Raw genomic sequence first — 12,965 nt, forward strand, 5'->3', positions numbered from 1 at the left:
ACTTAACTTGCGAAGAACTGCCAGACTTCTCCAAAGCACCTGCACAGTTTACATGCCCACTAGCAATGTATGATTTTCCACATTCTCCCCAATGCTTGTTACTGTCTTTTTATATAATTATAGCCCTCCTAGTGGAGTGGTATCTTGTAGTTTTGCATTTCCCTAATGACATGAGGTTGCCCATTTGTCTATCTCGGAGAAATATCTATTCAAATCCTTTGCCGAATTTTTAATTGGGCTATCTTTTTACTGTTTAGTTTTGAGTTCTTTATATATTCCAGTACAAATCCTTAACAATTTGCAAACATTCCTCCCATTCTGTGGGTTGTCTTTTCACTGGTTGCATAGGTTACAACACAAAGTTTTTCATTTAGATGTAGTCCAACTTATGCTTGTGGCATCCTATCTAAGAAACATTTGTCTAACCCAAGATTATGAAGATATGCTCCTGCTTTCTTCTAAGAGTTTTATAGTTTTAGCCTTTACACGTAGGTCTGTGATGGGTTTTCAGTTAATTTTTGTATGTGATGTGACCCCTTCCCTTTTAAGGACCTTTCTGGGAAATTGCCTACACCACTCAGCTTTTTTTCACTGGCCAGGACTTAGTTACTTGGCCATACCCTTTATCTGTATGAGGCTGGAGAATGTGTATTTCGGGCATCCTATGTCAATTTTTTAAAGAGGGTTGTAAGCCTACTCAGTCATAGTCTGAGCAGGTCAATTCTATTGCTTCGTTTTTCTCGTGAACTTGTTTGTCGACTTTCACGAGGATTTAGCAGGCGAGTTTAGCGCGAACGGCCGCTGGCTCTCACTCCCTCGGAGACCTACCCCAAGGAAAACGGTCCCGAGTGACTTGCCAGCCTTTCACCCGGCAAATGTGGGCTCTGGCGTTTTTCACTTTGGGAAACCGAACCCACGCACTTCGCGGCTTCCCTGTTTTCCCGCGCGTTGCCCCCGGCCCGGGGCGCGCCCGCCAGCCCGCCCCTCTTCGCGCCGCGCCCTCTCGGCCCGGGAGCCGCCCTCCCCGCGGGGGCGGCCCGGCGATAACACCGAGGGCGACGGCCGCAGTGCGCGTGCAGCCGTGCGCCATGGCAGTGTCCCCCGAAGGGACCCCGGCCCCGCCAGTTGAGACGCCGCCGCCGCCCCCGCCGGAAGCGCACACCTTGGAGCCCGGTTCGGTGAGCGCAAAGCGAGGGGCGCGAGGGGCGCGGGGGCTGAGCCAGGCGCAGAGCGGGCGCTGGGCTGGAGGGGCCCCGGGGACCTTCCGGGCGTCTGGGCGTAGGCCTTCAGCCAGCCCCGGCAAGCCTCCAGGTTGTTGAACTGCCCCTGGTGGGGTCTGACAGTTTAGAGCCGAGAGGCTTGAGGGTGTTCGGGAGCCCCAAAGAGAACAGGATGGGAAACCGAGTCCTAGGCAAGCGAAGTAAGCTGCGGATTCCTTCAACTAGTCAGGCAGGGCCAGGGCCAGTCTAGGGCTCTTGTCCGCCACACTCCAGGTCTTCCCCAGGTCCCCTGCACCCTGGGCAGGCAGGACGTTGAGTTGTGCGTGAGGAGGCTGCCTCCCTTCCCCAGTGTCCGGGCAGGTGCTGTGGGCAGCCACAGCGACCCTCTCAAACCTGGCTTCCTCCAGGCGCCAGGCTGTCCTTGAGGAGACTGCCTCTAGAGATGTCCTTCCTGGCAACCAGGCTCCCAAGTGAGGGTGGCGGGCAGGCGGGAACCTAGGGGCACCCTCAGCCCCTCGCATCCCCCCTCCCCCCACCCCCTGGATGGGGCTGGGGCGCATGTCATTCAGGGTGGCTGTGTTGGAGAGGAGTTAGGATGTCTGAACTTTCCTGCCGAATGCAAAAATCCACTGCCCGCCCTGTGCTCAACGCGTTCATTCTGTCTGTGGCTTCAATTCCCTATGCTGACTCAGTGCTTCCTCTCCGGCACCTCGGAGCAAAAGATTGTGGCCTCCAAGAAAAAGCAAGATTAAGAGGCCCTCTGGGGACTCTCACTTCCCAGGGAGATTTACAAATTCAGGGTGAGATGAATGGCTAGAGGGGAAACATGGTCCATGAAATGCTAGCATTTAATTCTCATAACAACTCTATGAGGTGTATTATCCCCATTTTAAATGTGAGGAAATGAAGCTCAGCACGCTGAGTGCCTTGTCCTGGGTCACACAGCTAGAAATGGCAGAGAATTTGCATTCAAATTTGTCGAATTTGTCTAACTCTGAAACTTGATCTCAGTTGACTGTGAAGGGCTTATGACTTAAGTAGGTAAAATTGTCTTCCTCAAGATTCCGAGATTCTATCATATACCTAGTTTCAGCTGGAATGTCTGTTTCAAGGGCCTTCTATGTATCAGAAACTTGATAGGTATGTTTCGTGGGAAACCAGAGTCCCATTATGGAGGGGGCAGGGTGGGGGGAGAGCTATCATGTTGGATTCTGCCTGTTGTTAAGCTTTCTGGAAGTTGAAATAGTGTTCACAAAAATATCAGAAAAGGAGACCACATCCTGCCTCATGTGTGGGTAGGAAGAGTGCAGAGGACTTGATAAACCCTTATCTGGGAAGACCTTCCTTTCATTTGGGGTGTCTGGCAAGATACAAAAATGGGTGAAGCCGTGGTCCTCTCCACTCCCCCTCCCATCCCCAGGCAAAAGATGAAAAAGAAGGATTCCCAGCGTCTTTGGAAGAAATAGCACTTTCCACAGTGTCTTCGTGGCATTTATTCTTTTAACAAATATATATATTGAGTGTCTATATGCCCAGCATTGTTCTAGGTACTGGGGACATGGTGGTGAATCAAAGTTATATAGTTCATGCTCTCAGAGAGTTTATATGCTGGTGGGGAGAGGCAGGAAATGAATAAGAATATATCCTGTAGTAAGTACAATTGAGAGAGAGAGTTGGGTCGTCAGGGAAGGCCTCTCTAAAGAGATGACATTAGGCTTCAGCCTGAATGGCAAGGAGTCAGCTCTTGCAAAGACTGAGAGGAAGAGCCTTCCAGACAGAAGGGACAGGAAGTGCAAAGGCGCTGAGGCAGCAACAGAAAAGGTCGTTTTGAGTAACAAGAAGGAGGAGGCTACCATGGTTGAAGAGAGCTATCTGAAGTGAGCTAGGAAAGGGAGTGGGGGCTGATTGGGTGGGCTCCTGCAGGCAATATGGGAAGGACTTGGAGTTTTATTCAAACTGTAATGGCAAGCTGTTAGAGGGTTTTTGTTTTGTTTTGTTTTGTTTTTTTAATTTATTTATTTTATTTGTATTTATTTTTTTGGCTGCTTTGGGTCTTTGTTGCTGCAGGCGGGCTTTCTCTAGTTGCGGCGAGCCAGGGCTACTCTTCATTGCGGTGGCTTCTCTTGTTGTGGAGCACGGGGTCCAGAGCGCAGGCTCAGTAGTTGTGGCGCACGGGCTTAGTTGCTCCGCGGCATGTGGGATCTTCCCGGACCAGGGATCGAATCCGTGTCCCCTGCATTGGCAAGCGGATTCTTAACCGCTGCGTCACCAGGGAAGCCCTGTTAGAGGGTTTTAAGCAGAGATGAGACACAATCTGATTTATGTTATGAAAAGATCAGTTGGGCTTCTGGACGGAGAGTGGATAGTAGGTAACGAGAGTAGAAGCAGAGAAGCCACTTAGGAGGCTCTCACTGATAGATTAGACAGGGGAATTGGGAAAGAGGAATCAAGGATGACTCCTAGGTTTGTGGCCTGAGCTGCTGAGTGGACACTGGGGCTGTTTAATGCAATGGGGACAGTAGGGTTAAGAGGTTAGGACAATGGGATGGAAATCAGGAGCTGTGTTTTGACCATACTAAGCTGAAATGCCTGTTTAGCAACCGTGTGGGGCTGTAAGTAGACAGTTTAATTTCGAGTCTGGAGTTCACTGGGTAGCTTAGGGATATATATATAGGGATATACACACACATATATTTGGGGTCATAAGCATTACTTCATTTTAGTGGTGGGTTGGTAAACAGTCTCTCCAGAAAAAAAAAAAGCTCTGATTTTTGCTGTTTACTGGTTTCTGTGGTGTAAATACTCTCACCATGGCCGATTTCAGGCTGCCAGTAACCACTGGCTTGCAAAAGTCCCGAATATTTAACAATCAGCTCCCGGAGCCATTGCCTCATTTGCTCATCAAAACATCCCTTGAAGTTGGCAGGAATATCCATTTGACAGATGAGGCGTAGAGAGATAAAGTGATTTATTCAAAGTCCACACAGGAAGCTGGTGGCAAAGTTAGGGGCCTCCTGACCCCCAGTTCACTCTGGCTTGCTGACTCGGAAAATAAAACAGACTGCAGCAGGAAGCACTGTGGGGAAATATAAGGAAGAACTTCCCCCTGGAAATGCTTAGAGGTCATGGTTTAGGATTTTCCTTTTTCTGTCTTACTTCCTTTTAAGATGATTTGGGACAAATTAGGACTGAGAGGTTGCTGGAAAAGCCTTGAAGACATAGGGACCTCAGGATGCTTTTGGAAGTCAGGGGGCTGGAGGGAGCTGTTGTGTGTCTGTGGGGGCTTAGCTCCTGTGTCTCCCCCAGGACAGCGGAGCTGGTCGCCTCTCATTCTGTACGAAGGTGTGCTACGGCATTGGAGGGGTCCCCAACCAGGTGGCCTCCAGCGCCATAGCCTTTTACCTGCAACTTTTCCTGCTCGATGTGGCACAGGTGAGTGTGGGCAGCAGCCTCGGGGGCCCCCTGCTTCTGTCTTCCTTGGTGTCTGGTCCTTTCACCCCACCTTTACTTCCACCCCCATCATCCTTGGTAGATGGTACTTCTGACCCAAGCCTGAGAAAAAACCAAATGCTATTGAGGCCAGCCTCCTCAAGGATGTTTACTGCAGGCTGTTGTAGTGGAAAAGTGGGAAACAACATGAATGCCCCAAAATATAGAAGTAGTTGGAAAATAAGTTGGGCTATATCCACTTAATGGACTACTGTGTAGTCACTCAAAAGAATGAGTTAGATCTATACCAGTTGACTCAGAAGAATTTCCATGAGGCACTGTCAAGTGAGAAAAGTTAGTTTTAGAGAAGGGTATATAAAATGATCCTATTTTAGCAAAACAAAAACATGCCCCATATATGTGGGTGCATGGGTATATGGATGTATATATGTCTGTACATGATTAAAGGATGAGCATGGGGAAAGTAAATTCCGGAAGGATATCCACCAGTGTGTTAATGTTGGCTATAGGAGGGAATGGTGGAGGATAGAGGGTAAACAAAAAAGAACTTTTTAATAAGGTATCCATGATTTATTTATTTATCTTTCCGTGATTTTTAAAAATGACACTGATATGATCCCATTTGTGTAAAATTATAAATTGCAAATGCACATAAGGAAATGCAGGAAAGGATGATCAAAATGCTCCTGGTAGTTGTCTCAGGATGGTGGGATTTCAGATGAGCTTTGCTCAATATTTTTCTGTACTGTTTGAATGTGTTTATAATGAGTGTATCATTTATGTAATCAGAAAAATCAATAAAACATTTTCATTGTGAAACACAGGGTCTGCCTTTGACTGTCAGCTTCAGTGCACCCTTCTTGCACTGAACCCTTCAGGGGAGGATCTCTCAAGTCTTCTCCAAAAGTGACTGGGCATTAAGTATAACAGGAATGTGCTAGGGTACAGCTATCACTCCCTCCCCCTTCTCTACTGGTGCAGATAAGCCCTCGGAGCCTTCTGGATTCCTGTCCTGGGGAAGAGACCAAAAAACCTTTGCACCGTGGCTCTGGCCCCTGCCAGTTTCCCAGATCTTCCTCCTGATGGGCGGGCAGGCCTAGACACCCTCTCTGATTCTGCCGGGCTTGGCTGTCCCCTCCCCTGTCCCTTTCAGATCCCTGCTGCCCAGGTGTCACTTGTCCTGTTTGGAGGGAAGGTGTCTGGGGCAGCTGCCGACCCTTTGGCTGGGTTCTTCATCAACAGAAGCAGGAGGACAGGGTCTGGACGACTCATGCCCTGGTGAGCAGCCCCATGGTCCTCAGGATCCTGGCACCCACCCCTGGCTTGAGGTCCCTGTGTTTGTCACATCTGCTTCTTAGTGGATGGTTAGAGGACAAGTCTGGACAGTAGGTGACAGGAATGGATTGGGTCTGACTGAGTCATGCAGGTGTTCAGAGACCTCTCCCTCACCTGGTGGCACGGAGCCGGACAAACCCTCCAAGAGTTGCAGGCCTGGCCCTGAGGGTCTAGGAGTGTGGCCATGCTGAGCTGGGTGTCTTGGAAGGTCTCACAGAGAAGATGAGACCTGCCTGTGCCCCCGGGCCCTGGGAACAGGGAATGGCACCACCCAGCCACTAAGTGCCCCGGCGCCCACTCCTGGCCACCTCTCCCCCTCCATGGCTCCCACCCTGAGAGCCCCAGCCCAGGGCTTCTCCAGGGGCCAAGAGCTCGAGCCCAGAGGGGTGAGGTTGCTCCAGGCCCACCCTTTGCGTCCTCCGTCCTGGCGCCGTGGGGCGCTCCACCCGGGCTGTGCTTCCACAGGGTGCTGGGCTGCACGCCGTTCCTTGCCGTGGCCTCCTTCTTCCTGTGGTTCCTGCCCCCCTTCACCAGCCTGCGAGGCCTCTGGTACACGGCCCTCTACTGCCTGTTCCAGGCCCTGGCCACGGTAAGCAGGTGGCCTCCTTCCTCGGCCTGGACTCCTGGAACCCCAGTGCTGCCTGGAGGCCCCTCTGAAGTGTGTGTGTGCTGGGGGTAGGGGTCCAGGTCCCCGCTGCCCACCTGCTTACCAGGTGGCCACCGACCATTAGCTTTTCTCGTGGGCTCTAGGCTGGGTGCCCCTCCTGTCCCTCAGCCTCAGCCCCTAACTCCGGGTTGAGGGGATCAGTGGGGACGTGCCAGCCTGGCGCAGGCCTGGCCTCGGGAAGCTGCTGGCCTGGGTTGGCAGTCTGGCGGTAGGCGCCATCCTAAGCTCTGCCCGGTGCCCCAGTTCTTCCAGGTGCCCTACACGGCACTGACCATGCTCTTGACCCCCAGCCCCAGGGAGCGGGACTCGGCCACCGTGTACCGTGAGTGCAGGCAGGCATGGGGTGGGGCGGGGTGGGATGGCTCTGCCCCTGGCCCCACGAGCTGTCACCTTGCTCCATGCTGTGTCCCAGGGATGACCTTGGAGATGGCGGGCACGCTGATGGGAGCCACTGTGCATGGACTCATCGTGTCTGGTGCCCACGGGTCCCACAGGTGCAAGGAGACTGCGCTCCCAGGACAAGTGGCCGTCTCCCCCAACGCGGTGAGTGCCCAGGCTACCCGGACCCCCTGGGACCCCCGCTTCGGGGTCACTTCTTTCTTCCAGGGCTGTTTCTCCCCCAGGTCTCTTCATGGTTGTTTGGGGGCTCAGCTCTGCACACCAGGCCCTCTCATTCCTTCCCTGCTCCTGTAGCTGAGCCCATGCCCTCCGTCCTCCCTGCTAAATCTGCTTCTGCTGGGTGCCTTCTAAACATGGAGTCAAACAACAGATCAGCAGGCCATCTGGAGGGGAGGAGGCGGACCCCAGAGAAGGGACAGGGGTGGGGAAGGGCCACAGGCAGGGACAGGGGAGAGAGACAGCAGAACGGTTTGGTGTCCTGGCAGAGCTCTGGGCAAAACCTGACCTATGACCCGTCCTACCCATCCCTGAACGGGCGACTGCCGACGCCAACCCCATCCCCAGTGTGAAAGGGTTAGTACCCCTTCCTGTCTTCTCAAAGCAGGTCCCTTTTCAGCAATTAGGGGACGTGCATCTATTTATCCATCAAGTTCATCTTCTATCCCCCCCCCACCCAGCCCTTTCTCCTTAAGCCAATGACATCACTCACCTCCACCAACATTTGGGAATTAATGGTATGAGAATAATACCACCAACACCCATGGTTCACCACCCGTAAGAAAACATTACAATGAAGTCCTTGTGTACCCACCCATCCCCAGACCCATCTGTAGCCCAACTACAGAATTTGCCTGAGTACAGTGCAAAATGAAGCTGTAGAGCCCCAGAGAGAGTGCGGAAGTCAGTTTCCCCTTCCCATGGCCTACTGCCCCAATCTAGGGATTGCCTGAATCCGGGTCGGGGAGAGACTCAGACTGCCCAGTTGCCCTCAAACCCCATCATGGTGCTATGAGCCTGGGATCAGAGGAATTGCGACCTGCAGATTTACCCTCCCCGCTTCCATGCCTAGGCCCCACTGAGGCCTCTACAAGTGCCCTCCCCAAAGCTACTGGGTCACTGTCTGGGTGAGGGTGGAACAGAGGGTGGCAGTGGCCTTGGGTTGGGGAGCAGGAGCCCGGGCGGGGCCTGGGATGCCAAGAAGTAGGGAGCAGGAGGCTGAAAACCCACCCCCCCCCCCGGGAGGTGGAGCCTCGTGTGAGCCAAGGCGAGAAGCATTCAGGTGCCTCTTGGTAGTTCCAGCTCTGTTGTTCCACCGACTTCACTTGCAAAACACAAATTCATAGATAAAATCATCACGAATTTCAAGACAGCAGAGCATTAACTCCCAAGTGCAGTGCCTTCTGAATGTGGGACCCTGCGCAACTGTGCTGGATCCACACTGGTGAAGAAGCCCTGCCCATCTCCCTCTTTCTTCCCACACCAAAGGCAACCCCTATCCTGAATTGGGTGACTGTTACTCCCATGCATGCCTTAAATGTATTTTATTACATATGTGTCTTCCTCTGAATGTTAGGTAGCACCGTTCTGGTTTTGACATTTATCTGCGTCATCATGCATCACACTGTCTGCTCATGGATCTGTCTCCCCACCCACTCCAAGCCCCTTATTGTGGATGCACAGGATCACTTATTCATCAACGTAACCTCAGGGTCTAGCATGCAGAAATCAGCCCCAATGAACGTTTGCTTAAAAAAAAGAGAGAGAGAGGCGAAGGGGGCTTAGACCCATGGTGGCATGGATGCCCGCAGGAGGCAGAGGGTCAGCAGAAGGACCACTCTGGGCCCTTAGATCTCCCTCTCCTGCTGGGCTGGTTGGGAGGAGGGGCACCCAGCATCCTTGGGCTTGGGCCGAGGGTCCCTCTGCTCCCATTGGGAGGTACTCCTGCCCGGCCCCTGGGTATCCCCACCTCCGTGGGTTGGAGACATCACCCCCACTGAAGTTCTGTCCTGTCCCACAGACTCGTCTCTACTGCATTGCAGCCACTGTGGTTGCTGTGACTTACCCCGTGTGCAGTAGTTTGCTCTGCCTGGGGGTGAAGGAGCGACCAGGTGGGTGCGGGGTGCAGGCAGAGTGTGGGAAGCAGAAGCTGCGGCCGGGCTCCTCTTGGGCGTGGGTTTTGGTTTTGAACTCCACCAAGCCAAGATGTCCCCTTCCCGTGTTGCAGATGCTTCTCCCCGAGCCTCCGGCCAGGGCCTGAGCTTCCTGGCTGGGCTACGCCTCACAGTCCGGCACCCACCCTACCTGAAGCTGGTCATCTCCTTCCTGTTCATCTCGGCAGCCGTTCAGGTACCTCTGGCCAGGCTGATGCCCACTGGCTTGGCTCTGGCCATACTGACCCTGCGTAGGTTCAGGTGTCTCTCGTCCCCACCGCACCAGAGAGAAACCAGTGGCTGGCAACCCCCCGACGAGGCTGGTGCTGGGAGGAGAGAAACCTGCCTAGAGCTTGTGGGGCTGGGCAGGGTCGGGGCCCAGACACCAGGAAGCTGACGGTGTCTGGGATGGTTCTCAGCTGTGCCGGGAAGGGGGACTAGGAATGGCATTTATACCTGTGTCAGGGATGAGCGTCCTTTGTTGGGGAGGGGACTGCGTGATGGCGGCAGGAACCGGACGCTTGAGGTCCCAAAGGGGAGGCCAGACTTGAGACCTTGGCCTTGCCCTTGACTTCCACGTTTCTGCCATTTCCCATACATGCCCACTTGCTGTCGACCTCCTCAGGTGGAGCAGAGCTACCTGGTCCTGTTCTGTACACACGCCTCCCGGCTACATGACCATGTGCAGAGCCTGGTGCTAACCATCCTGGTGAGGGGACCTGGGGCGGTAGAGGCAAGGGCGCTCGGGGGCCTGAGTTGGGGATGTGTGATCCTTGACATGACACACGTGGCCGGACTTCCGGTGCTCAGTGTTCTGGACTCTGCTGTGGTCTTGGTCACCTGCATTTCAGCAGAGGGTGGAATTGGGGCCAGGGTCATAAAGTTCACAGCCACTGTTTCCAACCAGGGGGCAAGGTCAACGTCGAGCGTCCCACCTAAAAGGGCTTTGAGGGCCTGGCAGAGGCGCTGGCGGCGTGTCCTGGGCTGTGATGATTCTGTCTGCTCACAGGTCTCGGCAGTGCTGAGCACCCCGATGTGGGAGTGGGTTCTGCAGCGATTTGGGAAGAGGATGTCGGCCTTCGGGATCTTTGTGAGTGAGGCAGGAAGCAAGGCCTGGAGGGATTTGGCGGGGGCGGTGACCTTGGAGCCTGAGCCTCCTGGGGGCCGGCAGGGCCGCGTCTATATTCACCGCGTGCTCAGTGCCTAGCACGGGACCAGGCGCAGGGGGTCATCAGTAAAGCGGTGAGTGTGTGAATCAAAGAGCAGTTGAGCGGGGGGTGCAGGTGGAGGGAGCAGCTAGTGTGTCTGTCTCCCTAGGGGATGGTGCCATTTGCAATCCTGCTGGCTGCTGTGCCCACAGCACCCGTGGCATACGTCGTGGCCTTTGTATCTGGCGTGAGCACTGCTGTGTCCTTGCTGCTACCCTGGTAGGCTGGGTGAAGGGAAATGGGAGTGGGAGCCTCACGTCCTTCCTACTGGGTATCCCTCCTTCACATCAACCTGCTGTCCCAGGCCCCTTGTGCACAGGCTGTGCTGGGGAGGGGCTCTCCCCCTTGCGGGAGATGGAGGCTGCCAGCGCCATCTGTGGAGCCCTCCTGAAAGAGCGCCAGGCAGCAGGCATGGTGGACAGCTGTGTGTTGGGGAAATATAAGCACACTTACTGCCTGACTCTCTGTGGGCCGGTCCTGGGCAGCGGGGACCCAGGGGTGAATCTGACTCACTCTCTGTCCTCAGAGAGCTCCCAGGCTGGTGGCTGTTGAGGGGATAAAAGAGATAATTCTGTAGCCCCCTCCCCCAGGTCCATGCTTCCAGATGTGGTGGATGAATTCCAGCTGCAGCACCAGCACGGCCCAGGGCTGGAGACCATCTTCTACTCATCCTATGTCTTCTTCACCAAGCTTTCAGGTGCAGGCGCCCTGGGCATCTCCACTCTCAGCCTGGAGTGAGTCACAGAGCTGGGCTGTACCAGAGGCACAAAAGACTAGCGGCGTGGGAAGCAAAGGGCAGAGTCCCCCACCTTAGCCAGCCAGGGGTCACCCGTGGGTCCGGAGGGTGTGTGGGAACCTCCACCCTAGCTTTCTCTGTGCACATGACTGGGAGGGACCCTTCTTGGTGGCTGTACCCCTTCTGAAGCCTCTGCTTCCCACATTCTCAGCTTTCTCTGAACTCCTCCCTGGTCTGTTCGTTCCCTCACACTCCCGTCCCCCATAGTTAGGCTGATCTGGCCAGGAAACTATCCAAGTTTCAGGATAGCGTGGTGGTTGGGCGTTTGGGACCCCTCCGTCAGGAAGCCAGGCTCTGAGCTGGATGCGTGGGATGGTGTTTCCCCAGCTTTGCGGGGTACGAGTCAGGAGCCTGCAAGCAGGCGGAGCAGGTAGTGGTGACCCTCAAGGTCCTCATCGGTGCCGTGCCCACCTGCATGATCCTCATCGGTCTGTGTATCCTCATGGTCAGCCCCGCTCCAAAGGTGCCAAGTCGGACCAGCTCCCGCTCCCTTGGGAGGTAGGCACCTCTCGCACACCGGTATACACAGGAGGGCTGCCAACGCCCGGGAAGCAGGCAGATGTGCACGGCTCTCATTTGGTCATCTCCACCTGATGTCCCACAAGCATGGCAGTCAGTCTTAATGGGCCCCAAACCGAATTTATCTTCTTCCCCAATCGCTGCTCCTGCTGTGCCCCGGTCCCAGTGAATGGCACCACGTTCCAGCCTGGGAGCCGAAACCTGGGAGTCGTCTCCCACTCTTCCCCGCCGCAGGCTGCACTGAGCAGCTCTCTCTGACCTTGTTCTTCCCCCTGCGAACCACCGATCCCATCTGCCCACTGTCTGGCTTTCACAGTAGACTGTGGGGACCTTGAAAGCTGGGTCTGTTTTCTTCATTTTTGTGTCTCAAGAGCTCAGCCCAGAGCCTGAGGCCAAGCAGGCGCTGCAGTGTCAACACGTCTGGTCCAGCAGACGTTCGTGAGCCTTGTCCACGTTTTTGCCGATGCTCACGCATTTACAAACACGAGTCCATGTAGATACAGAGGACCACGCACGACAGGCAGGAAGTGGCTTTGTCATGGGTCCCTCACTGCTTGCTGTGGACGGCCTGGGACTCCAGCCCATCTTACTGAGATCATGCGCTACACTCGGGGAATAACACGTGGATGGGGAACTGCTTGGTGGGACTTGGAAGAACAGGGGTTTAGCTTCATTCACAGGGTTGAGAAGGGGAGGAGTTGCTAGAGAGACAAGGAGCAGCCACTGACACTTCCACGGGACCCCACCCACCTCATCCTTCCCTTTGGCTTCTTCCCTTTCCGACAGGAGGACCAGCTACAGCCTCGCTTGAATTTGAGACTCCTGTGAGCTGGAACGGCAGGAGCAGTGTCTTCTGGGTTCCAAGCCCCCCCTTCTTCTCAGCCCTTCGGCACCCCTGCTTCACAGTTTACACACGACCCGTCTTTTCCCCTGGGATATGGCGTCTTCAGTGGCTCTCCTGAAGAGAGTGGCCTGGGCTCCAGGACCCCCGCCTGTCATGTCTTGCCTGTTGACTGCAGGACATCTCAGACAGGCCTGTGCCCCTGACTACCCAGCTCCAGGCAACCTGTGACCTGGAAAGCATACCAGTAGCAACTATCCCTGGAAAAAGGAAGCCCCTACCAGCCTGGTCTGCAGACTTCCTGTGGGAGCACCAAGCCCACCAACCTGCTTGGATGGCAAAGCTACCTGACAGGACAGGCACACAGAACTCGTTTCCCC

The 12,965-nt window shown here is 54.7% G+C and overlaps 1 protein-coding gene across 1 annotated transcript; it reads left to right on the top strand.

Annotated features, from left to right (window-relative positions):
- Nucleotides 1-875: 875 nt before the first annotated feature.
- Nucleotides 876-12,678, top strand: MFSD2B (MFSD2 lysolipid transporter B, sphingolipid). Its single transcript, XM_068564143.1, has 14 exons — nt 876-1,178; nt 4,527-4,652; nt 5,824-5,948; nt 6,471-6,594; nt 6,916-6,994; nt 7,085-7,215; nt 9,089-9,179; nt 9,296-9,417; nt 9,847-9,930; nt 10,231-10,311; nt 10,539-10,648; nt 11,020-11,163; nt 11,553-11,723; nt 12,531-12,678. The coding sequence occupies exons 1-14, from the start codon at nt 876-878 to the stop codon at nt 12,553-12,555; spliced, it is 1,716 nt and encodes a 571-aa protein (XP_068420244.1). The 3' UTR covers nt 12,556-12,678.
- The last annotated feature ends 287 nt before the right edge of the window (nt 12,679-12,965 follow it).

This window comes from Eschrichtius robustus, chromosome 15, assembly GCF_028021215.1.
Source record: "Eschrichtius robustus isolate mEscRob2 chromosome 15, mEscRob2.pri, whole genome shotgun sequence".
In the NCBI taxonomy this organism is placed as follows: domain Eukaryota; kingdom Metazoa; phylum Chordata; class Mammalia; order Artiodactyla; family Eschrichtiidae; genus Eschrichtius; species Eschrichtius robustus.